The sequence below is a fragment of the Nyctibius grandis genome, chromosome 18 (assembly GCF_013368605.1).
Source record: "Nyctibius grandis isolate bNycGra1 chromosome 18, bNycGra1.pri, whole genome shotgun sequence".
In the NCBI taxonomy this organism is placed as follows: Eukaryota; Metazoa; Chordata; class Aves; order Nyctibiiformes; family Nyctibiidae; genus Nyctibius; species Nyctibius grandis.
The window spans coordinates 7,199,059-7,225,855 of record NC_090675.1 but is presented as its reverse complement, the minus strand read 5'-3'; the positions used below and the strand labels follow the sequence as shown (position 1 = coordinate 7,225,855).

The 26,797-nt window shown below is 46.4% G+C and overlaps 1 protein-coding gene across 1 annotated transcript in view; it reads right to left on the bottom strand.

Annotated features, from left to right (window-relative positions):
• Window positions 1-560: 560 nt before the first annotated feature.
• The window catches only part of TSPOAP1 (TSPO associated protein 1), a 41,289-nt gene continuing 15,052 nt past the window's right edge, over window positions 561-26,797 (bottom strand). The window contains exons 10-32 of the mRNA XM_068415961.1: window positions 26,641-26,730; window positions 26,345-26,467; window positions 25,845-25,949; window positions 25,442-25,492; window positions 21,995-22,178; window positions 21,439-21,659; window positions 20,811-20,920; window positions 19,112-19,221; window positions 16,865-17,680; window positions 16,179-16,330; window positions 15,107-15,700; window positions 13,751-14,053; window positions 13,277-13,456; window positions 10,022-11,149; window positions 9,282-9,408; window positions 8,976-9,127; window positions 8,620-8,788; window positions 7,072-7,143; window positions 6,659-6,694; window positions 5,529-5,632; window positions 4,940-5,011; window positions 3,654-3,782; window positions 561-617 (exon numbers count right to left, since the gene is read on the bottom strand). Of these exons, the coding sequence (XP_068272062.1) occupies window positions 591-617; window positions 3,654-3,782; window positions 4,940-5,011; window positions 5,529-5,632; window positions 6,659-6,694; window positions 7,072-7,143; window positions 8,620-8,788; window positions 8,976-9,127; window positions 9,282-9,408; window positions 10,022-11,149; window positions 13,277-13,456; window positions 13,751-14,053; window positions 15,107-15,700; window positions 16,179-16,330; window positions 16,865-17,680; window positions 19,112-19,221; window positions 20,811-20,920; window positions 21,439-21,659; window positions 21,995-22,178; window positions 25,442-25,492; window positions 25,845-25,949; window positions 26,345-26,467; window positions 26,641-26,730 (5,055 nt within the window). The 3' untranslated portion in view covers window positions 561-590. The remainder of the gene's footprint in view (window positions 618-3,653; window positions 3,783-4,939; window positions 5,012-5,528; window positions 5,633-6,658; window positions 6,695-7,071; window positions 7,144-8,619; window positions 8,789-8,975; window positions 9,128-9,281; window positions 9,409-10,021; window positions 11,150-13,276; window positions 13,457-13,750; window positions 14,054-15,106; window positions 15,701-16,178; window positions 16,331-16,864; window positions 17,681-19,111; window positions 19,222-20,810; window positions 20,921-21,438; window positions 21,660-21,994; window positions 22,179-25,441; window positions 25,493-25,844; window positions 25,950-26,344; window positions 26,468-26,640; window positions 26,731-26,797) is intronic.

Genomic DNA, 26,797 nt, shown 5'->3' with positions numbered 1-26,797 from the left:
ACCCCAGCCCCAAAATTGGTTTAAGTGTTATCAAACAGAACAATTATCCACACAAGGTTGGTTTTAGGGACTAGATGTTATTACTTTCTTAAAGTGATGGTGTGCAGGGGTTTTTCAGGACTATACTCAGAAAGGAGTAAAATCAAGAAGAAAAAAACTACAGGTTGAATAGGGGGTGTGCTCAGCCTGAGCACAACCTTGCAAAGGCTGTTGACGTGCTTGAACGGTGATAGAAGGGCCAGGCTGAATTACAAAGCAGGTCTTTTCTAAACCTGAATATCCAGTACAGTCCCATCACGGTCCCCAAAACCACCAGATAATTGTTCCAAACAATTGGACTTCATGTGCTGAACAGATCATTGCTTGTCTTTAATATAGAACCAATCTGGCAGGTAAAGGTCTGCCACCAGAGATTTTGAAGGTGGACTTGCTAGCAGAGCCCCAAACCAGCCTGTCAAACTACTAGCGAGAAAATGAGTAAACTACAGGTGCAGGACCCTTTAATATTCTAGGCTGGGTGGGAGATTGAAGAGGTCTTCTCACACAGACTTACATGGTTGCTCTCTCTCTCTATGTATCATTCATATCTATCACTGGACTCTTCTCTTCCTCATTCTCTGAAGAAAAGAACCGTCACGGGTGCATAATACAGGCAGAAATAAATACATGAAATCCATTAGAATTAAACACTTTCTGAAGGTGCTTTACAATCAGTCTTTGACAGAAACTGCATATTATTGAGGCAAAAATACTCATTCAACAGCCGCAGCGTTAAAGCAACTGCTCTAAGGTGGTGAGCATGAGGGTTTCAGGGCCCTAGCTTGTGACCATAACTTCTTGGATACTCCTCTTTGTGCTGTACTTTTTATCACTTAATCTAATCCCCAATTGTTGCCAGTTTGAAAGTTAAACTGCTTCACCTTTTTCAGCTGCCAGCATTTGAAGATTTACCTAGAAATAATTCAAAATGATCCACCTTCCCCAGTTCAATTTGGAAAGTGAATTGTCCTTATTCTCAGGCCTTTGGCACAGCAGCAGGAGGAAGGGAAGTGCAAAGAACAGACAGGGTGAAAACATCAAATCCAAGAAGTTACAAGTGATTTAAAAATCTCTCATGATCATGCTGGAGAAGCTTCTGTTAAATTGGAACTAGCTTTAATGCAAGTACAAAGCTCTGCCATGATGCCACGGTGCATACGCATGCCCCATGATGTGTTAGGTCTCAAGCTGGGACTGGTCGATGTGATGGGAGTCAGTTTTGCCATGCTGCCTTTCAGAAGATTCAAACAATACTTCAGAGGCTGCCATGCACCTTTTGCCTTTGGTGATTTTTTGCATAGCCCTGACTCCCCCCATCCCAAACAGCAGCAGCAAAGGTGCTTCTGTTTGTGTTGGATATGCCAACAGCACACTTTAACGAGCCAGTTCCTTAACTCTATGGAGTGAATACGTCACTGGAGTTTGGAAAGCCACAGGCATGGCTGTATCACTGTGAGAGTTCATTCCAGCTCAGGGATGGCCCTTTGAATATGTATGTTTTACAGAGGAGGTACTCCCTCTGCCTTACCCATCAGGTGTTCTGCCCATAGGTAGGGAGGCTGAGATTGCTGGGACAGAGCCAAAAACTCAGTGGGGTCAGGTTCTGTCTCTCCTCAGTAATCACTAAATATATTTAAACATCATTAACTAACACCAGTTTGGTTACGAGCAGGGTAAATGCACCGCTTTTAAGAGGGGGAAAACATGCTCTTCGTATTTGGAAGCTGTTTAGATAGATCTGGATAGCAAAGCACAAGCAGGAGGCAGGACTGCACGTAGTTCAAGAGTGCTAAGCCAGAACCACCCAGGACAGGGATCCTGGTGAAGCAGGGAGGCAGCGGGACAGGAGGCAGTTTGTCACTACACAGAAGCAGCCAACATAAAGTCATGCCTAGACAGTTAATGTGGATTCCCACCGAAATAAAATTGGCTTAATCATCATCAACTGAATTTTCCAAGTGCCCAGACTTCAGACTACGAAGAATAGCAGCTCATGGATCAGTCAAGTACCCAAACAACCAAATTGATCCTGACCTAAGGCAACAGCTTCCTGCTCTGCAGACCCAAAGTCAGAGCCAATGCAAGGGGAAGTGCTGTTGGATCTCTGGCAGACAGAAGTGGACACAAATGGAAAGGTCCGAAGGCCAGGCAAGCCTGAAACATGCCTATTTTATGTGGGTTGCTTTTACCACATTTGAAAGCATTTCTGTTAAAAAAAACAGGTGTCATGAACCACAGGAAAAAAGCTTACAGCCTAAAGCGTGCAGGGACATCCGGGCCAAACTGCTGTGTCCAGGGGAACAGTCACCTACTGCTGAACCCAGCACCAGTGGAAAGCAGAGAAGAAAGTGGAGCAGCAGCAAGCTGCAGGGCAGCAAGCAGGAGCAGCTCGTGCTGCCTGCACAGCAGCAGAGCAGACAGGACCTTGCTACCCTGTAAGGCCCATGACAAAGCCTGGGACACGGCAGGTCAAACCGGTGTCGTAGTTTCCTCACCAGTAAAACAGAAGAGAGGGATGCAAATAGCAATACTTGAAATAAGGGCAGATTTGTTGCATATGTTACCCTGTTTACCAGACAAATTCCTCTCTTACTTGCCCTTAAGAAAACACCATTAGCTAAGCCAAACCCTTCACATCTGCAAGTGGTAGATCAGCTCTCCAAGCCCTGAAGGTTGGAATTTCCCCATGGTTTCTGGGAGGACCCAGGCTGGGGCTGGAATAAATGACCCCTGGCATCTGAAACAGGCCCTTGTTGCTGCTGGTTGATGCTGGAGAGAAGGGCTAGACCTGGGGGTCCTAGTGGACAGCAGGATGACCATGAGCCAGCAATGTGCCCTTGTGGCCAAGAAGGCCAGTGGCATCCTGGGGTGTATTAGAAGGGGTGTGGTTAGCAGGTCAAGAGAAGTTCTCCTCCCCCTCTACTCTGCCCTGGTGAGGCCGCATCTGGAATATTGTGTCCAGTTCTGGGCCCCTCAGTTCAAGAAGGACAGGGAACTGCTAGACAGAGTCCAGCACAGAGCCACGAAGATGATTAAGGGGGTGGAACATCTCCCTTATGAGGAGAGGTTGAGGGAGCTGGGTCTCTTTAGCTTCTCATCAATGTTTATAAATATGTAAAGGGCAAGTGTCATGAGGATGGAGCCAGGCTCTTCTCAGTGACATCCCTTGACAGGACAAGGGGCAATGGGTGCAAGCTGGAACACAGGAGGTTCCACATAAATATGAGGAAAAACTTCTTTACGGTGAGGGTGACCGAACACTGGAACAGGCTGCCCAGAGAGGTTGTGGAGTCTCCTTCTCTGGAGACATTCAAAACCCGCCTGGACGCTTTCCTGTGTGATAAGATCTAGGCAATCCTGCTCCGGCAGGGGGATTGGACTAGATGATCTTTCGAGGTCCCTTCCAATCCCTAACATTCTGTGATTCTGTGATTCTGTCTTCAAGAAGGGCTCCTAGCACTCCCTTCTAAACTTGTGAGCACCTCCCATGGGATGAACTGAACTGCATGCAATAATTCAAATGATTCCATCAGATGCTGCATGCTGCGCAATGCCCAAGCTCCAGCCACATCACAGTTTGAACGTCCATACTATGCAAAGTCACACAATCTTACCTGGCTCTCAGCACTCAGTGGAAAAGCTTCTTTATCCTTTGAATGAAGTTCCTCGACTGTGCCTCCATCTGAAGCTACAGCTTCCAAGAAGTTAGATGGGACAAGTCCTCTCTGTTGGTTCAGCTCTCCCTGCAAGATCAACATTCAGTTCTCACATCAGGTTTCCTGGCTGATGGAGAAATAATAAACAGAGGAGCAGCCCCATGCAAAGAAGGCTAGGCTATGGTCTGAGAGAAGCCCAGGAACACACTCATGTTGGAAGGATCCCCAACAAATGACACTACTCACATTCTTGCTTAGTTGTGGAACAATTCAGAGCGCAGAAACACAGAAGAAAGTAAAGATGGCAGCAAGCCATGACAAACGTGTTCATGGTCACTTCTACAAACTCAAAAAACTTCCACTGCTATCCTGGAAGCAACTGGACTATGACTGTGCCACAAGCTTTCTATAGGCCTTTGATTTGCTCTGGTATTTATATATTTTTTTAAAGAATGAGGTACTACTGGTACAATGTCCTGTAGGCATTGCCTCAACGCTCACTGAGGTCCAGACCTGCAAAGCAAGCTTGGCTGTATTCCTAAAAAATTGCCTCCAGTTCAACAGCAGGTGGTTGGGTAAGACAAAAACAACCCCAGCAATGTTGTTTGGCCAACACTATAAAAGAAGTCACACAAAACATTCACAGTGATCCCCTCCAGACTTTTCCCAGAGCTGAACCTCAACTTTGATGTGTGAAGACACACTGCTTTCTGTGCAGGAAAAGGTGGATGATTCAAGGGCCAAGGATTGTGTCTAGCACACAGCTCGTTGGCAGGCACAGTCCCCAGGTATGCACAGTAATTAAACAGATACCAGTGCTTGCTGAAGTTGATACACTGAAGTATGGCCGGATGGGGGTCATCATCCATTTTTTATTCTTATTACCATCTTGTTACCATTTTAGCCTCCTGTCCTGGATGAGACCACGTGTCTGAGTGCTTGGTGACAATCAGCTTATAACAGATGCTGATTCAGCTGATGTATATACTGAAAAATGCATCCCAGGCTTTGGGAAACCTGCAGTCAGGTTATGCCAAGAAATAAACTCAGAACCATTTGTATATTGGGTTTACAGGAGGAGCACTGACTGCTAGAAACAATATGCCCTGCACTAAGCAGATGTGGATTTATTTTTTTTCCCCAAAAGCAGAATTTTTTGTTTCCTGATTTCTGCTCTCCTGCCACTAGATGGACTCCAAGGATTTCAGGTGTAGCCACAGCACCTTCCCAATCCCTGCACTTACATAATAGAATCCATCATCGTCCATGGACCCAAACACAGTGATAACATCCCCGGCACTGAAAGTCAGTTCAGCCTGCAAAGAGCAAAAGAAGAACGGTCACAGAAGCAGCACTGCCTGCAATTTCTCACCAGCAACACAAGGTCACCCTGAGCTGCTTGCACAATCTCACCCTGAGGGAGGGAGGCCACTGTGTTGACTTGCAGGTTTTTCCTTTTACCAAGCGTGCCCTGGATCAGCTGCTAACAGCAGGGGCTGCTTCCTCCCACCCAGATCTGCCTTAGTTCTCTCTATCACTAGAGGATGCTATGAGGCCATGGGATGCTCACGTAGTTTGAGACACATACTGAAAATCCTTAGGGGTATATTGCTTCATATTCTTCAGAGATAACTGAACACTGTTATCAGAGAACGCAGCAGAGAATGTATCACAAACTCTACATTTCATGACTTCAGCCAACCCCTTTTGAGCTGTAACGTTGCCAAGCTGCAATCGTCTCTGTTTTGACCAAAGTGCTAAGTGTCTTGGGACAGAAGAAAAAAAGAGAGAGGAAAAAGAGACCTATAAAAGGAGTGAGCAGCTGGTCGTTACCTCTACATCTGCATTTGGAGAGCTCTCCTTAGGGTTATAGTCAAAGATAGCCACCATACTTCGAGGAGTCAGCAGTTCAGCTTCAAAGTCTTTATGCTTCTGTCCTGCAGGACAAAAATAAAATAAAATACCCTGAGCTGGAAGTTCTAGGACAAAATCCCAAATCACAGCAACTCCTTCACCATTCTTGGAGTGGACTGAGCAAAAAGAATACTAGGGGGAAACTGAACGGGAGAGAGATCTTAGAGGCCCTAGAGACATGTGGAAAAGAAGTTTTCTGATCTCCTGTATCACCTCACAAGCACAAAAGTGGGGACATCTCCCCATTCCAACATCCTGGTGTCCTGCCTATATAGAGAGAAATGTTTTATTTTGTTTTCTATTTATACACACACACATGTATATGTGTATGTATATACACACACAGAGGACAGCAGTCTCTTTATAGGGTCTCGAATGGACATTTCTCTTCCTTCCACACAATGCTCTGCTACTGAGCTACAAAACGTGTCCTCCAAGTGCCAGAGGAACAGAAAGAGACCTGGACAGCATCCACCTGCAACCCAGCCACAGCAGAGCTCAGCACAAAGGGAAGCACAGGCCTCATCATCCAGGGAACACGCTGCACTGTCACAACCACCTGCCTGCTCAGCCCCGTTACTTACAGACCTGCTCTGAGCCTACAAAACCAAAGTCTGGTGTTAGAGAAAACACACATTGTCCAGTCCTTCATCTTAGAGATGTAAACCCTGCTTCAGATCAACACTGGATGGGCTAGCAAGGGGTTTGCAGGCTTGGCAAACAGATGACTGTGCACCGAAGCAGAGTGAGCACTCTCTCAAGGGACCTTGGACTTTAAAGACTGTGGCATCAGATGAGTAAGAGATTTCCCTGCTCCTCCAAAGCACAACCATGCGTGCCCTCCACCTTCAAACCCTCCCTGTTTAGTCAAAGGCCACTGTACCCACTACTAAATTAAAAGAACTAAAACTCTTCTTTCGTGAGAATGACCGTTTTCTTATAGTGCTCTGAAGCAGCACTACAGGGTCTTGCACTGGCCCTTGACCGCAAAACGCGTCTGTATTACGATCATGCATTATCTACTCATAGTAAGAAGGAGCAATTCTCACCTGGGTGAGACTTGTACTTCTCCTGTTTATCCAGCCCTGCTGGGGGAAGAAAATGTCTCATCAGTGAGAGTTCATCTTTCAACAGTGACCACAGGACACAACTGATGAACAACAATAAAAAGAACAAAGACCAAGGCAGCGAACAACAGAAGCAAACTGTGCATGCAACTCAAAGTCTATGCCAGTAACCATGACTCAGGGACGTAACAAGAAGCAAAGGTCAACCTCCAAAACTATAAAAGACATCACTGTTGTTAAAAACTTAACACCAGCACAGGGATGGGCTCTCTTCCCACTTCCTAGCAGTCGTACAGAGACAAACATCTGAAGGTCCTGTAAGCAAGTAGTAAAAATTCAATGCAGCCTATAATCCTATTGCAAAAATCAAAGAGGAAGCAGTGGGTGACACAGACCTTTCTTGGAGCGTCTGGGTTTTGGAGGAGGGACGGTTTGGCGGCGTGGAGGTGGAGAAAAAGTGCCATTTCCTTAATAAAAATCCAAAAAAGCAAATAAATAGACAAGAGAAACAGACAGTGAATGGAAAGTGAAAAGCACCTTGAAGAGCGAACAGGCAACAGAGTAGCATGACGTGCCTCCCCCGGGAAGCAGACACCGTGATTTCTGTGGGCAAAGCCCAGATCTCCATTTCTCGTATGTGGACTCAGATGAGGCATGATTCACATCCCAAACACACACAGAAATCCACATTGTATTTTTGCCCCTCAGCCATACCACAGTACACATCAGACAAACTTGGCTGCACTTTGTCTTTCAGAAGCAGCATCATAAAGATAAAATAAAACCTTGTACCATCAACACCTGAAAAAAGCCAGGTGAGGAGCACCTCACCTCAGTCAGGTGGGAAGGGATCTGGGGAGGTCTCTAGCTAAAGCTTCTGCACTGAGCAGGGTCAGTACTGGAGGAGCCCCCAGAGGAGCCTGCAGAAGCAGTTCCCAGACCAGCCCCTCCAAGGCATTTTCTTAGTTACAAGGCTGTAATATGGGTTTATGGCAGTAGTAAAACAACAGAGGTACACACAGCCTGGCTGCCTAAGGCAACAAGGTTTCCTCTCCGCATGCACCCATAAGGTATGTCTTTTTCACTACTACTCCCCTCCTGAAAACTTTCAAACCCACTATGTTTCACAAAGTCTCAGAGCTATTAAGCTTCTTTATTCTTCTGAGAGTAAGCAGCGGGGCAGGGGACAGAGAGCCTTGTGTATCCACATAGGGACAAAGGCCACCACAGGCGTCTAGGCATCTCTGGACACCAGAGGATGCATGCAGGAGAAACATTATGAATGCCCCAAGTCTGAAAAAAGTCTTACTCAAATCTCTCCTCTCCCTAGACATGAGAGAGGTCAAAGGACACAAACGTACCAAAAAAAAATCACATAGCCACAAAGTGAAAGCAACAGGCTCCTTCGACCCCTGTGCTCCTCAGGATCAACCTTCCAGGGACCCACATTTAGGGCTGGCACTGTCAGTACTTCAGCCTCTAGGGCTGGACACTGGGTCTCCCTGCAGGGTAATGGAAACAAGCTGGATTGCTTCTTTTTTTCTTGGGTTTGGGGTTTCTTGGGAGGTTGGTTGGGTTTTTTCCTCCACTGCCTGTGACAGGCGGTAGAATAGCTCAGTCCATGTCAGGGCTCACCTTTGCCATCAGACCCACACTTGTGCTGTTTTACCCTGCTCAGGCAGCTGCAAATGCAGCCCTGGGCAGCTCTGTGGTGCAGTAGAGTCCTGAACTAAGACCTCAGAACACCTGCCTCCCTCATCCATTGAGACCTCCCTGCTTGCTACTTCAACAGCCACTAAACAAACCTTCAGATCCTGGAGACCAGCCCTAGAGATAGCTTTGGTGGGCTGCGCTGGCCACACAGCCTGACAGCACAACCGAGCTTTTCCCATTTCAGCAAAGCAGCACACTGACACAGCACACACATAAAGGAGACACAGTACCTATGCTCTCCATCGGTGTGTCGGCAGGCAGGAACCCTTGCTTGAGCAGCTGCTTCTTGATTTCATTGTTCTCCACCTGGACTTCTGACACCATGTTGCAGGGAATGTACCCCTCCCTTCCTGCACACTCACCCCTGTAAAAGCCATCGGCATCCTTGTCTCCACATACCTGCAAGGGAAAAGACAGGCCAGAGATTGTTTATGCCACAGGGACTGAGATGCACAGAGAAAGGAGAAAGGGAAACTAAGGAAACTCCCAAGATGAAGGAGGCTCTGCCTCCCAAGGCCTATGCTGTCCCTGGAACATCAGATGGATCCATACAGAGTAGGAGACATTCACTAAGGTGTGCTCTTACTTTTAGGATCTGTCCCTCCTTAAATGGGAGCTCCTCTTCTGCTGCATCAGGGTTAGGAGACATAGAAACGGGATCGTAGTCAAAGAGAGCCACAAATATTCTAATGCCATCATCTTTAACGGAGGTTTCTGAAGCGCTGTTCCTTGGAGGACCTGTGCATAAACGGGACACACCAGAGAGAATGTCAGCACCATTCCCCTGCCGTAGCCCTGCACGGCTCAAATACTGCTTACTAGCCTCTCCCCTGCCATTTCCAATAGCCTCCCTCTCTCCTGCTGCCCACCTCTTGCCCTCTTGCCCACTCACCTGGACTAGAGAGTAAAGGTTTCTGCATTTGGCTTCTTCTTACGCTCTTGTTCCCCCTTCTGCTGGGAGCCTGCCAGGCGGCTGTGCCAGGCAGCTCCTGGCCCCTAGGATCTTTATTACCGGACGCCTGCAACAGGAACCACCAGAGAGTTAGTAGCAGCCTCTGTCTTCCAACTCCTGCGAACAGCGCTCAGCCCAAACGCACTCCACAAAGAGCAGTGCATCCAAATGCAACATTCCTCTTCAGGGACGCTCTAGAGCTGAAAATACCAAGGGAGCTGGAAAACAGAACTAAGTACAGGCAGGCACCCTGCCAGGCACCAGTGACAATCCCCTTGGTGAGCGTAAGGACACAGGAAAGGGCATTGCGAGGGGAGGCAATGACATTACAGCCATCATCTACACAAAGCTTTCACAAATCAGCTTATTTCACCAGGGGTTTTTATGTGGGTCCCACAGCCTCCCCACTGCTGCGGGGAGGAAGACCCAGTGCGAAAAGGAATACTGCATCGGTGACACTTGGTCAGTTAGCAGGAAAAGCGGAAGCAGCTAATAGAAGAAAAGCCACGGAGCAGCACAGAACTACAGAATCTCTCAGATATTCTTCCAGACAATCCTAGAGGAGGGTCCTTTCTCTGGACAACACCAAACAAAGCAAGATACAGGCAGGCCAGGGAAGCAGAGGGAAGCTAATGCCACTGCAAGCTGCTTCAAAGCCAGAATAGGAAAAGTCACCCAACCCTTTTGTGCAAGGAGGTGCTACGTATCCCCTTCGAAGGATGTTCGACCCTCTTTCTCCAGCCAGGTGACTTACAGTCCAGCTCCCAGCCCTGCTCCTCAGAACTGCTCTCACATCTCAGCGCTTCCTTCTCCCGGCTGAAGAATCGCAGGCGCCGGCTCGGACACCCAGCCCACTCCACACCCTGCTCTTCCATCATCTCCAGTCTGGTCAGGTCCCTTCTGCCATCCGTATGGGCAACCTCAGATTGACTGGAGCAATCACTCCAGTCCCCCTGACAGCTCTGGGGCCTTTCTGGCCAGGGCCTGCTCTCAGTGGGGGATGCACAGGTCGAATCCTGATCATCTTCAGAGTCATATTCAATGTCTATTTCCAGGCTCCTGGGGCTGGAGCGGTGTGTTGCCATCACAGCAGGTTCTGCAAACCCTGAAACCACTGCTTTCGTGTGGTTTTTTCGTGAGGTGCCTTGTCTGGCACGACTGTACATATCAAACCCCTCCTTACCACCAGCACTGCTCACAACATTCAGCTCTTCCCTGAGGCTAGGAGCTCTGTATAACCCGCCTCCCATCTGGCTGCAGTTGCCCAGCAGACGACTGCAGTGCTCTGTTAAATCATTCTGTCTCTTCCTACCCATCTCAGGCCGACTTCGGCTCTTCTCTCGGTAATTATTTCCTTTCTTCTTGCTCCAGGTGGGACTTGCCCCAGTCCCAGACTTCGGATCATTCTCCTGGTAGCCCCAGTTCCAGTTTGTCTTCTTCTGACTCCAGGCCAGCTGGTCAAAGGCAGGATTTGCATGGTCAGCATCCCCTCTGCTCTCCTTAACACCACGTTCCTCCCGTGGAGTCTGAGTGGACAGATCCGTGGAAGTATTACTCCCATCTGCCTTTAGAGATGGCTCCTTGATGTTGAGTGGCTTCTCTGTCCTTCCTGAACGGTAGGCAACCATTTCCAAGGAGTCTTGAGGGTCTGCCTTTTCCTCCATAGCACACTTCTCATCCTCATCTTCATCCTCATCCTCAGTCACTTCAGGGATGCTAAACAATTTCTTGCTGTGGTTCTTCTGAAGCGGGAGCTCTAGTATCCTCTCCAGAATCTCCTCATCGCTGTCAGTATCACAAAGATCCATCTGTACCCAGCCCCCGAGAAAAGCCACAGCCAGGACAAGCAAAGGAAAAAAGAGAGGAAATACACATTAAAAAGAGAGGCAAAGTTACACGTGATTCCCTCCCAGCACAGCAGTATGGAGCGGCGACTGTGGTCTGCAGCGAAGCAAGGGTAGGAAGCAAAAGAGAGCAATGGGTCTTCTGGCAAAAGACAACCAGATGAACTAGCAATGCAGCGGAAAGCGAGAACGGCCAATGCATGGAAGAGCTCCCTCCCAGCCTCTGCCTCTACACACACAACTATCTACAGCACCTTTCATCCTGCCCACTTGATTCCCCACAACTTCAGCATCCCCAGTCTGGGATGACAGGGCAGGAGAGGCACAGTTCTTCCACAGCTGTTCACGGTGACTGGGTTCCTCCCTCTGCAGGGATGAGTCTCAGCCTGTGCTCACACAAGGACCCACAGTCCTCCCTTACCTCTCTGTCCTCGCACTGGAACAGAAGGAATGACCCTGTGCAGCAAGGCACCCCTTGGAGATGTTGCTGCTATGGGAGGACTGTCCTTAGGCGCTTCCCACCACTTCTCAAGGTCCGGCTCTACAGCAATTTACTGTCTGCAAATCCAGGTGAATTGAGTTGCCACAAATACACATGAAAACCCTTTACCTCAAAGGGGTCACACAGGCTTGTATTTCACTTGCAGCTGGGTAAGAGCCTACCAGGTTACATAAAATTTTTGTGAAAACACTGCTGAATTTAAAAATTTGTCTTGGACCAACAGCAGAATTTATGTTTTGTCTCTTACTACATTTATACTAAACTAAAAAGGTAAAATCCCAGATGCAAAGTGTAATTTATGTTGGAAGATACCTCTGGAGGGCTCTTGTTCAACTTCCCTGACAATTTATTTCATGACATATTCTAAAAACATTTACAAATAGTTTACAAAGCATATGTAGCTACTGATGTTTTAATCCACAGGCATGAGCAGGCCTGTTCAGAGATAATTAAAAACTGAACCACAGTGAGGGGAAAAAAAGGCAGCTGTAAGCTGCCTATTGATTATTCCAATGTCCATAACTTTTTCCAAGCAAAAGCTGGTCTTGAATAGTACTTAGAACTGGTTGAAGTGGCCTCCAGTTCAGTCTCCTAACTGCAGCAGGACTGTTGCCAACAGTAAATCAGTGTCTTTGCTTAGCTGAGGCTTGAAAACATCAAAGAATGGACATCCCCCACCTCTCTGGGGACCCATCCCAAGGCTGCACCACTCTCCTGGGAACTAGCAGCCACACAGCTCAGCACCAACAAACTACAAATGTTCTTTGGTCACATGAAAAAATTGAGGGTGCTTTCTTGTCATACAGGCGTATCACATTTCCTGCAAATCTTCCTAATTTCTCAGTCATTCAACCTCAATACTTTCCCTCATGCACATTCATCTCCACCGCCGTAATTTGTATGATTACATCCCACTTTCTAGTCATGCAGTTTTAAGCACATTACCTGTCACAGATGCATAATAATGCACTAACTAGCTTAAACTGTTTGAACTCGTAACATGAATTAACACGATCACTCACAGTTCAGCTCAATCAGTATTTCCTCACTTGCAACATTTGAACTGCAAAGCCACGGCTCCGCTCCTACAAGCCATCCGGTCCTACAGAGAGCACCAAGGTCTAAGCAAAATGATCTGCACTAAGTTATTCACATTCAGGAGTGCTTGCAGGTCTGAGGCCAAAATATTACGTGCCTGTTTTGCCTTAGGAGGGAAGGTGGATTCCGACAAGATCTACAGATGGGTGCACTTTACAGATGCTTATGTGTTCACTGTTTATATCTATATTAAGAACTTGATCAATAGGATTGATTTTTAACCCTGGGTTCTAAAGTTCACATTATATTGTGTGTTTTTCCAACTAATTAAACCCTGGGTACATTAATTACATATAAACACCCTTCCCTCTCATAAAATACTTGCATTTTTACTTGCTTAAGACAACGCTGGGAGTAAAAGCAGAGCAGGTAGGAACTCAGCCAAGCACTGTTGAGAGCGCTGGGCTCAGACCAGCACCTCCTCCTGTGAGCTGATGACATGGGATGGCTGCACTGGCACTCCCCGCAAGCATTACTCTGCTACAAGTTACCTTTTCCCCATTCTCCCGGTAACACGGCTCTCTCTGGTCCCATTTCTTCTCTTCCAGAGCTTCCGAAGACAGTTCATCTTCTTCCTCCTCTTCCAAAATATCCGAAAGGTCTGAACTACGGTTGTGCTCAGCAAAAAGGGTCAGCTGTCGTCTTCCCATTTCAGATACTTTTTCTTCTTGCTATTGAAAAGCAAAACAGATTTCCTCAGTCCTCTCAGGCACTCTGGTGCAGCAATAAAGCAGCATTTTACCTTTCTCTACTACACATACAGCTGAAGTATGGCAGGAAATAAACTGGGCAGCACGCAATGCAGCACCTGGCACGTGTACACACACACACAGCCACACACAACTGGCAGACATGTTTTATAGCCTGCAGAAGAACAGCACCACATAAGACTGTAAAACCTAGGGGTGTCAAATACAATCCACATCCCTCCATGGGCGGAGACATTCAACCAAGGTTAAACAAACCTCTCTTTTCACTCTGGACATTTCTTTCATCGCCTCCTTGCCCGGGGACAACCTCAGGAACTCCTGGCAGCTGATCCCACCCGTACTTGCATCTTGGAAGGTGCCCTCTGTGCCCTCAGCCTGGCTGGGGGAAGGCAGAGGCTCCCGGCTCAAGTGCTTCTCCTTTGCCTCTTTCTCTCTTTCAGCATTGGGACCTTTTGGTGGCTCTTCCACAGAGCACGCATGGCAGGTCTCCATACGTATCTTCAGGTTACCGTTAGATGGGCTTTCAAGCTCTGGCGCTTTGGTTACAGATTGCTCCAGCTGGAAAACAAACCAAAAAAAAGGTCATCACAAACAATGAAACCTGGGGGAGGTATCACACAATACTTGTGCGCCAAAAGGGGGCCCTTACCACCCCAAACCCTCTGACACAAACACTATGCGTTCTGCTCTGTTGGCATATGAATATTTTGGCAGGCAATTTGCAGCTGGGAAGGTTGGCCAGCGGAACAAACCCCTCCCTACCATTAGCTGCAAGAAGACACACGGTCTTTCCACTGCTGCAGCTCTGGCCACCACACGTGGCTCATATAAGCCACAGAAGTATATTGAAAATAACTAGTTTTAGAGCCTTTGCAAGCTCACATTGCCACGATTAATAAACTCGTGCTGGATTTAACAGTTTGAAGCACTCCCCTGAGTCCCTGATGTCAAAGGTCAGAATGGGAAAAAGATCCTTTTTCCTGATATAATACATCACACACCAACAGGACCCACTTCCCTCTTGTCACAGAGCAAGTACCTTATAGATCATTTACCTGTTTTCTTATGGGGCTCTCAGACATCCTCACCACTGTCCTAAAAAAAGCCCTGAAAGCACTCACCCACCCTACAGGATTCCAAATACCCAATGTCACAACAGCTTGCCAGTTCTTCTCCAGGCACGGCTGCCTTGCTGTAGTGGTCACTAAGGTGCTCCACCATGCTACAGTGCCTATTCTGCCTTGTGCAAACCCACTAGACTGGAGAAGACCCCTTCAAGTCAGAGAGCACAGCAATGCCAGACTAACATTGACATCATCAACAGTGGGAACATCCTTTTCACCTTCTATCTCTGACAAATTCTTGCTTTCCTGACTCTATTCCTGATCTGCTTGCACAAATGCAATCATGTGGTGAGCTTCAGCTGCTCTTCCAGGTATGCAACAGCAGCCAACACTCCCTGCTGGTTTGCCAACCACTGGACGATGGCCCAAAGGCAACAGTGTGTCACAGAAAGAGAAAGATGCTCAGTGGCATTTCGTTCCATTCCCCCAAATGATCCATTCCCCTTCCCAGCACAGGTAGTAGAGAGCAGGAGATGTAAGCACCTACCTGCGCCTCCTTCCCTTCGCCCAGTCCTTCCAATTCTGCTTCCCTTGAAGGGACAGGCTCCGTGCCCTCACCAGGGAGCACGGTGCTGCCAGCTTGCTGAGGAGGCACAGTCAGGCATTTCTTGTCTTGTGCAGTGTCCGATCCCTGTGGGGAAGTGCCTGAAACCTGCACCAAGGAAGCACTAGGAGAGGAGAGGTGCAGTGGTGAAGAGGCTTTCTCTGGCAGAGATCGTGCTGAGCCATCGTGGCTGGAGGAGAGATCAGTCAATTTGGCATCTGAGCTATCAGTGGGGACTTTTTGTTGAAGCGGGAGTGCAGCCGTCTGGTGCGTGGGTGGGCTGCGTGCAGGCAGAGAGCCCCTGGGTTCTCCACGGGGCAGTCTAGAGGTAAAAGTGGTAGAAACAGCAGAATCTGAAGGTGAAGAGCGGTGAGAGGCTCGCAGCAAGACTGAGGAAATCTGGGCTGGAACTGAATCCACCGACTCCCCGTACAGAGACATTGTTCTCACAGAAACCTCCCGGCACACCTGGAACATCTGAAGCTGGGACAAGTCCACCAGGACACTCCCAGCTGTTGGAGAAGTAACTTCTATTGCCTGCAAGCAAAAAAACAGGGAGCAATTATTTATTGTGCACAGCTCAGCCCTTCTGAGAACGACAATTCCTGAACACGAAGTTAACGACAGACCCCAAAGCTCTTGAGAGCAGGCATGCACAATTCTCACCCTTCTGCACAGTATCAGGGAAGAATGAATAGTAAAGAGAAATTGTTACCATAACCATCTCAGAAACTGGATATTCTATAAAACATGACTATATTCCCTCCTACTCAGGTTTTAACTCTCCTTTTCCCCACGCTTTAAAAGGATACCAGCGTCAAACAAACAGCCCAAGCATTGTCCCTTCTCTGATATCATTCTCTTCCAGGTCAAGGACTGTCATTGCCTCCTCATGGCATGCTTACTGGATCAAGCTTTACAGGTCTTGAGGCTCTGCAGCTGCCCGCTACCCCCGCACCAGGCTCCAGCCACCCACCTGCACAAACATCAGCCTTGCACACCGTCAGCACAATACCTTCTGTCCGTCCGCATACACAGCGTAACCGGTGACTCGGACTCCATTGGAAGATCCTTCGGCGTCGATGGTGACAGGTAACCAGCTGATAACGAGGATTCCTGGTGAGGGACCAGCTTCTACCTGGACATCCAAAGGAGCATCAGGTGTGCCTGCGAGAGACCAAACAGATTTCCCTCTTGCTTACCTGACTACAGCATAAAGCTAAGCTAAACTCTGGTTAGAATCAAAGAGAAAACTCCCAGGCCAGACTTGCCACTGCAGAACCATACTAGGATAGCCAGGCTAGTCTTGGGAAATGATAGACAGAACCAGAGAAAATAAGGTGCTGCTCTTCTGTGAAAGCTTTAATGCACAGAAAACAGAACTTTGCAAAAGTAGCTGAGGCCAAGGTGCAGCAACCCTTAGAGCAAGGTCATGGCAAACCAGATCTTCCATGTCCTGAGAGGCATGCTGCTCAAATCAGCAAAGGGGACGTCTTCCCAGAGCAAACAAAACCAAAAGAGATAATAAATTTTTAAAAGAAAGGAAGAAAAACATTAAGACAAAACAGTACAGCACCTCAGGCTTTGGGACCTAATAAACCTTGCTTCCCTTCGCCCCAAGGCTTCATAGCAAAGTAACGACAGAGCGCACTGCTCCAAGCACTCCATGCAGAGTGGCAACGGGCATGACTGCTCTGATACCTGCTAGTGGGGTAGTGAAGTGTATCACAGCTGAGTTCTGCTCCTGCCCCTCTGGGACCTCTTCCCAAGGCGTTTTCAAGGGCCGGGCCTCCAGCTTGGCAACATACTGAGTGCTCGGTTGCAGGTTGCGGAAGGTGTACCAGTAGACCCCAGGTTTTGTTATGTCACATTCCTCCCCATTGAGATACACTGCATGGTTGTAATTGCTGTTGCAGGGAAGCCACATGACCTCTGCTGACGTGGCAGTGACGCTTCTGACTTTCAGCATGGTTGGTGCCACACACAAATCTTGCCCCACAAAGAAAGTGCATCGCAGTTTGTCAGAGCTGCCTTGCTCTGTCACAGTCTGCACAGATACACGGTAAGCCTTCGTCTCCAAATCCAGCTTTTCAATCACTGCTTTGGTCTGAAAGCCACTCTTCACATTTTGACGTAGCTCTTCATCCACATAGATGTTGTAGCTTTGTATGTCTGGGCAGCTAGCTGGCAAAAGTGGTGGTTCCCAGCCTACAACTATGCTTCTGGCAAGCTGCTTGATCAAAGTCAATTTTCTTGGGTAAGGCACTGCTGTATGACTAACAGGTTCCTCCTGGTCTCCTTCTGCTCTACTGGTCAATGGACTGATGCTACTCTCTTCAATGGAGAAATCACTCTTATCTCCACTGCTGGTGCTTGCACTGACAAAACTTTTCTCCTGGTATGAACTATGGGTGAGATCATTCGGCTCCGAAGGCAGAAACGTCATGAGGTCATCATCTGAAACTCGCTCAACAAAATTGGAGGGGACCAGCCCTCGACGGCCATCCATCAGCTCCCCTAAACAAAAAACAGGAAACCTGTTACCACTGCACCTACCGTTCAGCCTTCCAACCCATCTGTGAAGACAATGTGACAATGTCTGTGCTAGTCATAACTGCACTGCAGTCAGGAATGAAAAAAACCTCTGGGAGGTTATTCCTGGCAAAGTCTCCTGCATTTCCTAGGGCTTCCCTAGTTAGATCCTAATGGCCACAGCGAGAAGACTCACTGCTCCACACATTTCAGAGCCAACTAACTAGAAAGTTGTTTTGTGTAATTAGCTTAAGGGTTTTTCCTTCTCCATTATCCTATTGTTCCTCATCACAGCTCTTTCTTTTTCTAGCCTTCCCAAACTATGCAGATTGATGATTTTACATCTTCTCCCAGCCATACTGATTTGGGTTTTGTAGTACTTCCTCAAGAAAGTCCATCTTTCCAGCTCTGTATTCAGCTCTGGCCTTCTTTATAGTTCCCTCCTTTGTTATGCTAGCTTCTGCAATAAAGATGTCCCAAAAGGACTCATGGGGATGACTGATACCACAGCACTCTTGTTACGTGCAAGAACCATTAAATCACAGTCAAATGAGCAGTGCGTAGGGATTGCGCTTACTTTCCCCTTTCAAACTCTACCTACAGCAAATCAATTGAAAGCAGGGAAAGCAGAAAACGTTAGTAAAGAATAACCTTCTTATTCTTTAAACAATAAAACAAACAAACAAATAAATCAATACATGAGAAGCTTGGAAATAGAAAGAAAGACAGAGCCACAACAGTCGAAGAGCAAGCAGTGCAACGTGGCATGCATTTGCCTCAGCTCTTGCAAAGCACCTTCGTAAATTAGGGTCCTCCATCCCATTAAGTAAGCCAGCTCCACAAAGTTCATTACAAATTTACAGTCCACAATTCTTGGTTTCAATTCCATCTGCCTATTAGTCAACCAGGATCATGTTTTCAAAGGTGCCGAAAGAGAAACACACTGTATGACACCAAACAGGATAACAACTGTACTTTGGACTGCTTATCTTATACCCTACTCTGCCAAAAGAGCAAGAGGTAATCGAGACCATCAACAGCCTACGGACTCTGGCTCACCATGCAGTCACTGGAAAGAAGAAAACAGACCATCTGCAGAAGGTGCCCAGGGCTGAACATTTTCCTCTCCATGGCTAGAGAGGAACCATATGGGGATGAAACCTGGAGCTCTGCTGAAAGCAGTGGCAAAATTCCCACTGAAATCACTAGACCAGGATTTCATGTTTTAGACTTAATTTAATCATGACATAAATAAATCCTTTTCCAACAGAATCTGCTCTTCCCTCCAACAAACTAACTTTGGGTAGAAAACTTTTATCTTGAGGTTTCAAGATGCACTAAACTCCTCTCTTGTTTTTTTAAGAGAGACCAACTCTCCACAGCAGCTCGGTCATATTTCATTCTACTAAAACACACCTTCAAAGAAGCCATCTTCATCCATGTCTCCATAGATGTAAATATATTCTCCAGCAGTCAGTGGAAGCTCTGCCTCTGGATTTTCATTAGGTCCATCAAAAGGATTGTAGCTGAAATATTTACAATATGAAGACTTAGTTTGTACAGGAACTTTCACAGCAATACATTCAAGCTGTGATGTTAGATCAGCTTGTAATTCACTGGGACTGCATCCATGTTTTGTAAGCAGCAAATTCCAGAGACAAAGGTCAAGACTCTAGTTTATGGTTTTATATGTAACTAATAACATATCGCTCCATGTTCAAACAGCAGCTAGGAATAATTTTCTGAGTAGTAGAACAGATGTCTTGTGTCAGGAACAGATCAGAGTGACTTAAGAAAGTGTTTAAAATTAAAGATCTGAATTACCTCAGTGCCTGGCTGTGTTTCTGAGTGTACCACGTAGGTAAGTTGTAGAATTCTGCCATTTCTAAAACAGCTGTCCTTAAATCCACCTCCACTCTTAATTACTTTATGTAGATAGCTCTCTACATTTCATGTACTTAACAGGGTTTTTTTTTTTTAAAAAAAAAAAAAACAAAACAACAAAAAAACAAAGCATTGAAAATGCCCCAAACATTTAAGGTACACTTTATCACCCATATGACTGTCAGGGACAAGCACAGCACAGAATCTCAAGATTCCAGTGTTTAAAACCCTAAGAATGAGCTGATTTGTGCAAGAACAACATTAAATTAGTGAAAAAAAACAACCCTCAGTATCCAAGTTATACAACTCTCAGTGCTGTAACTCCACATTTTAAGCAGCAGTCCAAAAGCTCCACTAGTGTGAAAATGATAAATACATTGGTGATAGGATTTGGACTCCAGGTAGTGGTACCCCGCCTACCCAGGGATCCTCGAGCTAATCAGAGGTCCTATCACAGGAAAATGCCTTATAAAATACCTTTATCTTTGCAAGTACCTACTGCCAATTCCTGTTCTTTAGTCTATAAAAGGGATTTCAACACACCAAAGCAATGTTATCCCCTTTGGGAGCTGAGCAAGACCTTATGGGCCCAAGACTCTGACATGAGACACAGATCACATTTGATCTGCTCCTCACAGGCGCAGAATCATGCCAGTTCTCTTCCTCCCAATCCACAGTCTAAAAGCTGAAGGATATGTCAATACTCTTTGAACTGTAAATAGCAATTTGAGTTTGACCATAACGGGTCAGTGGATTGCAACAGATATCAGAAAAATCTGGGTTTATTCTGTGCACTTTTTTTTCTTTTAAAATTACAACCAGAATGATTTTGGTCAAAAACTTCAATTCAGGATTTCTGGGCTGAAATTTTCTTAATTGTTGGAATGAGATTTTCTTGGAGAAAATTTCTTGGGCTATTTTGGAGAAATGAGACATTTCAAGGAATGTGTCCATTCAAACTCAATTTTCCATTCAATATCATATTAAAAAAAAGTTTCACACAGTGCTGTTCACTGAACAATAAACGAGCTTACTATGTTTTTGTTAAGCTAAGCACATTGGATTTGCTTGTACAGGAAATAACATGTCACAAAAAATTGCATAGAGGAATCAGATACATGGTCTAACCTAATCCCACCCCTAACAGTGGTTAATGCTAGAGAACAGGGTAAAGTAGGCAACTATGAGATAACCTGTCTAACTTCATAGACCACAAGAAATGACCCAATACCTGTATCGAGCTAAGAACACCTGGAGCTTTGCAGGGCCTTGGCTGCCTGGCTCTGGCATTAGAGAAACGCTGTCAACATCCAGTTCTTCCATTTCACTTGCAGTGTCCACCTAAAGACATTAAAGATGAAGGATATGATATGGCACAAATTAGAGCAAAGGAACACTGAAAGGGTTCAAATATCAGTGAACAAGTCCTCTAAACTCATGGATGGTGCCAGTCTGGCCACTGGGCTAAGGACCATCTCGAAGAACGACTTTTAAGGTGAAGAAGTAGCACTAAGAGGCAACAACTCCAAGCTGTAGCTTCAGGGGTTCCAGTTGGACACTGGGAAAAACTCCTTGCCCAAGTGGGTGATGCAACCGCAGGACAGGTTCCCACTGAGGTGGGGGATCTCCTTTCTTGAAGAACTTCAAGCTGGGCAAAGCCATGGCCACACTGATCTAGTGTGGCTGACAGTCACACTTGAGTAGGAGATTGGACTAGAGACTCCGGAGGCCCCTTCCACCCTACGTATCCATAATTTAGCTTATTCATTTCTTGCTGCCTTTAAACGGTAGTTGTTCCTGTGTGCAACATAAATGGTAATCTGAACAAAGGAGACCTTATAGCTCTATCAGATACTGACCTCTGGAGTTGGGCAGGATTTGGGACTGTTCTGCATGGATTCTGATTTCGAAGAGTTTGACTGAGATTCCACTTTCTTGGCTTGTTTCTGAGAGCTGGTAGCAGCAACCGGGGAGCCAACAGTGGCATCAGGCGCCCGCTGTGATGACTCCAACTCATTAGTCTCTTCATTCTGAACCTTCTTTGCGCTCTGGTGAGCGGGCAATCCAGGAGCAGTCGATTCTGCAATAAAATCATCTGTCCATTACTTTTAGCCACAGGCAGAATACAAGATCAGCAGCGAGCATCACAGTGAGCAAACACCCTTTAGAGCTGCTTAAGTCTCTAAGAATGTGACTCATTTAACAGTGCAACAGACTGGACACCCTGGGCTCTGTTTGGTCAGAGAAATGCAGAGTTCTCTTTATGACTACAGCATTAACCAAAGGTGTTTACAAGACAGAGAGACAGAGATCCCAAAAGTTAACTAAACATTTGCATTATTTCCTCTGCACCTTTCAATTTACACAAATAACAACTCATTTGTCAGAACACCCACAGGCATCTCCAGCAATTACCCTTCTCCCAGTGGGGCTGTGGAGTAGAACTACACAGAGCAAGAGGAAGCTCAGAAGTCACCAGCGTAGAGGTGAGAAGGTCGATTTTTCCTGTTTGAAGCCGGAATTGTTTGAGTTCCTGAGACAGGAGGCTGAACTGCTCTGTTTGACTGCGACACTGTTCTTCTAGATCTTTCACCCGTGCCTGACAGGAGAGACATAAGATAAGGCACAAACCCATATCAAAACCACCAGTGAGGCCCCAAACAGCACTTGCCTTTGCTGCATCTTTTCAGTGCATCTCAGACTCCAAGAACCTAAAGGTATGCCCTGCCCAGGAATGGTCATTAGGAACTGGCAGCTCCACACCTATAGTATCTTTGAAAACCTGAGACTCATCATCTGTGAGGAGACTGACTGCAAGCTCAATGAGGAATTATCCCTGAAATGCTGGGTTTGAACTTCAATATCCTATCCAAGCCCTGCACAAAACCTGTAAATTTATTAATCACAGTTTAAATCCATTTATACTGGGGGCCAAGCCAATAGCCTGGATAATCCAGAGTAATTCTGAGATACCTAATTAATCAGGTGCCTCTTAGATCCTGTGTTATTCAAAACAATGTACAAACATCCCTTAGGTATTACTGCCACATCATACACAATGCGCACTTCTAGTGGACTACTTGCAGAGGTTCACACACAGCTGGGCAAGCAGCAAGTTTCCAGGGCAGTGCTAGGAGGCAGGGAGATAAGGAAGAGGAGCCTAAGGACACAGCCAGGAGCTTCAGGGAACCAGCTGGAACCAAGTCCCAGACACAGAAGAGAGAGGAGGCTTTTGTGTCTATGCCCAACCCAAAAGGGGGAGAAAGAGGAGCCTCACACCAACAGAGACTGAGTAGCATGATTACCAGAAGAGGCTGCAAGAGCAGGGAGCACAGCTTGGTGGGATCAGTTTAACCACCAGTTCAGGAATTTATTCTGATTTTCCACACAAAGCTAGACCCAACCACCACCGGCTCAGCCCTGTCCTCTCAGACACTCTCCTTCTCAGCTGCTCTATTACACTTCTCCTACAGATGACATTCCCCATCCAGACGTCCCTTGTTACCTTTCTCCCTATATTCTGCTATATGTTTTTGAGATCACAGAATCATGGTTTTGCTAGAAGGGAACTCTACAGGTCTGCAGTCCAAACTCCTGCTCAAAGCAGGGCTAACGCCAAAGGGATTAAAGGAATATCCAAAACTCCCCATAGATGTGGGTGCTACTTCTACAGGATGTGGGCATAACCCAGTAATGTACTTGGGCTGTTCCCAGCATCTTTCCTAAAAGTTCCCAACACTGTACTTGCCTTTTAGACCAGACTTGTGAATTAGGCTGACATTTTTTAAAAAATCACCCTACCTCAGATGCTGCATTTCCTGCCACAACAGATGATTCAGAGCGCACCACTGTGCATGCTCAGTCACGGCTGCTTCTCCTCCATGTGCATGCCCTTGCACAGTTAGTTACCTCTCATTTAATGTCCCCGTTACTCATGAGATCTCCTCACAGCTCTTTGCAGTCAGATCTGAAGGTGACTGTTGAAAGCAGTTTTCTATCAGCTACAAACCCCATCACTTCCACATAAGCCTTCTTTCCAAATCACTTGTGAATAGGCCAGCTAGCACAGCTCCCAGACTGTAACTTCATTTGTTACCACCTCGTCTGTGAAAACTATTATTCACAATCTCTGCCTCCCATCTTCCAACCAATTAGAAAGCCAGCAGGACCTGTCTTTTCTCCACCACACTTTCACTTGCAATGATATCGCCATTGCTTTTGGGTTTTGAAGGGAACACTTCACTCTTGGACTGCAAGTAGCTCCCAAAAGACCTTTACGTGTATGTGACATGTGGAGAAGGTGCACAGCTGGACAATTCTAAAAACCTGGAAATGGCAGAAAAATAAAGCTCCTAATTCTAATTGGTTGAGAAAGCAAACAGAAAAGCAGCTGCTCAAACTCGTAGTGGTAACTCCTTTAATTACATTTATTTCTTGGAGGTGACACTCTTGCAATCTTTTCCAGAGTATAGTTAAAACAAGAATATCAAGCAACTGTCAAAATCAGGACAGAGGAAAAAAATGTCCTATTTGACATGATTATAGCAGTACCTGCATGCAATCCAAAGTACTCTGGTAGCAAGAAGAAAAGCAAAAAGAGATATAAATCCACATCAGCAGTTACACTAGCCAAAACCCAACAATCTGCCAAAGACAACCCAGCCCTCAGTTTGAATGACATTGTTTTCCCACCAACTTACAGGGTCTGCCTTGTTCCGTACCTCAGTACCTCATTCCCAGAAGCATCTGCTTGCTAAACAAAAGCCAAATCCCACATATCAAACACATAAATAAGATAACCAGGCACTTTTTGAGGGCCTCCAAATCACAATATGCCTTGAGTCAAATCACAATATGCTTTGAGTGTCAGAGCTAAATTTCAAGCCCTCTTTTCCCAGCACATGGCAAGCACCCATAACAGCAACAGAATGGACACTTCATGTCCAGACCTTTCCCCAGGTCTGAGACCAAGGAGTGCTGGGAATCAAGGCTCAGAACCAGCCTTTGACATTGTTTCAAGCAGCTAACAGACTGCTCAGTCATTCACTCTGCTTCTACGTCAGGGAAAACAAACAAAGCTGAGCTCTGTTCACTGTATGTCCCAACAAAACTCTACACTGGATTCCTGAAATCAGGCTGTCACCTTTTACATCTATGCAATGCAAAAGGAAGTTGAGAATCTTGCTTCATGTACTTTGGAATCACTACTGAACTCCTTCATTCCCATGACCATAACCCCCAAAGTTTTCTTTCTAAGCTGAGACAGTCCTATCCACGGCATCTCTGCACACAGAAACCATTCCGTGCCTCTGCTCACCCCCAGCACTGCCTTATCACAGAACTACAGAATAGCTAAGGTTGGAAGGCAGCTCTGGACATCACCTAGTTCAACTCCCTGAGCTCAAAGCAGGGTCAGCTAGAGCACCAACTGACACAAGAACTACACCTGTATCGGCTCTGATACTGCCTCTGCAGCCGAAAGCAGATACACAAAAGACATTTCAAATCACATGGACACAAGTATTCTTCCTCCCTGCAGATGATCCTGAAAAACGGAACAGGCAGATCTAAGGTTGGTTACTTAATGCATCCCTGAAAGAGTTGTTGGGCGCAATCTGAATGAAGTGACCTATCTGGGTACCGAGCAGGCCAGGATTTAATCCCCCAAAACTTTGACCCCAGAGACTGCTCTGCCAGCACAACCAATGCTTATGCATGGCAGCAACATGTTGCGTCTGATCAAGATGTTAAAAGCATTTTGCTCAAGAACCAACAAAACCCAGGGCATCAAGAAAGCTGAAATTAAGAACAGAAGATACCAAATCTGCAGCCACTAATCCATCTTGTTTTCTTCTGTCTTACCTCCAGAAGCTGTACTGCTCCTTCATGTTCTCTTTTTGCCTCTGCCTGTGCCTGAGAAGAAATGGAGTAAATCAGAAAGCAGCCTACATAAGTTCACTTCTACTATCACCACCACCTTGACAGACCATTATAGATTTAAAACACTGCACAGACTGACCGCATCTTTGGTCTTTGGACAAACAGCAGTGAGAGATCAGAACTGCCATTCATGAGAAAAGCCCTTCACTTTGCTCAGGTACCAGAGTTCGCCTAGATGCAGACACTCTTTCCTGGTTTACTTTACCCTGTAAACTCACACATAGCTCCTCCATACACTGCGCTTCCAAGGAAACAAGGTGCAGGAGTCCCACCACTTTCCAGGGATTCAGAGAGTAAAATGCCCATTCTCTCACATGCTGCATACCTGCTGCAACCGTCTGACTTCCTCTTGCTTCTCCTGCAGGACTAGCAGCGCTTCCTTGTGCTCGACTTCCAGCTGCTGCCTTCGCTCAGCCACATTTCTCATGTGCTGCAGAACAATTCACAGACAGCTGAATGGCGTTGTTACTGAAATAACTGTCCTGTGTCCTATCATGGGCCATGAAGTCAAAACCTGGCCCGTATTACATGTCATCATTAAACAGAGGAGAAAGTTAGAAACTTACCACAAGCCAGAGCAACACAAAGAAAATCCTTACATCAGTGATGGCCACCTTATTTCCCCTCCCACCCAAATCACTGAAGCAGCCTTTCTAAAGCACCTCTGCCCACTTTGGAAGGCCATGTTCCAGGATCCCACAGAAGCAGAATTCCCAACAGAAGCACAGAGACAAAAGAATGGACAAAAAAAGCAAAGAGACAACATGTGCCATCCAAAAGCAGCACTGTCTGAACAGTCCTTCTAGCCATGCAGATCCCACTGACCTTCAGCACCTGCTCTAGATTCTCCAGCTTGCTTTGGAGTCCTTGATTCGTCTGAATTACTGAATCCCGTTCCTTCGTAACCAAAACAACCTGCAATTTCAGGTCAGCATTCTCAGATTCAACCTGAAGAGAAAGGATTTTCAATTAGCACAAGTAGCCATAGGCATTCCTTGTATAAATAATGGAGGACGATTTATTTCTGTATCTCAATAGCTTGTTTTGCAGACAGAAAAGACATTTAGAAAAGATTTTAGACAGAAGCTAATGCTCCATCTGACAAAGATACTGCTTTTTACCTGTCCTGCCCATCCAGCCTTCTCGTTTAGCTGCAAGTTCTCTTCGGCCAGTCGTGCATTTTCACTTTGTACCTCCTGCAGCTGGATCTCCTGTCCAGAAAGAGCAGGCATTACTACACCAAGGCCCTCACACTAACTCGCCCAAATTATTCTGCAG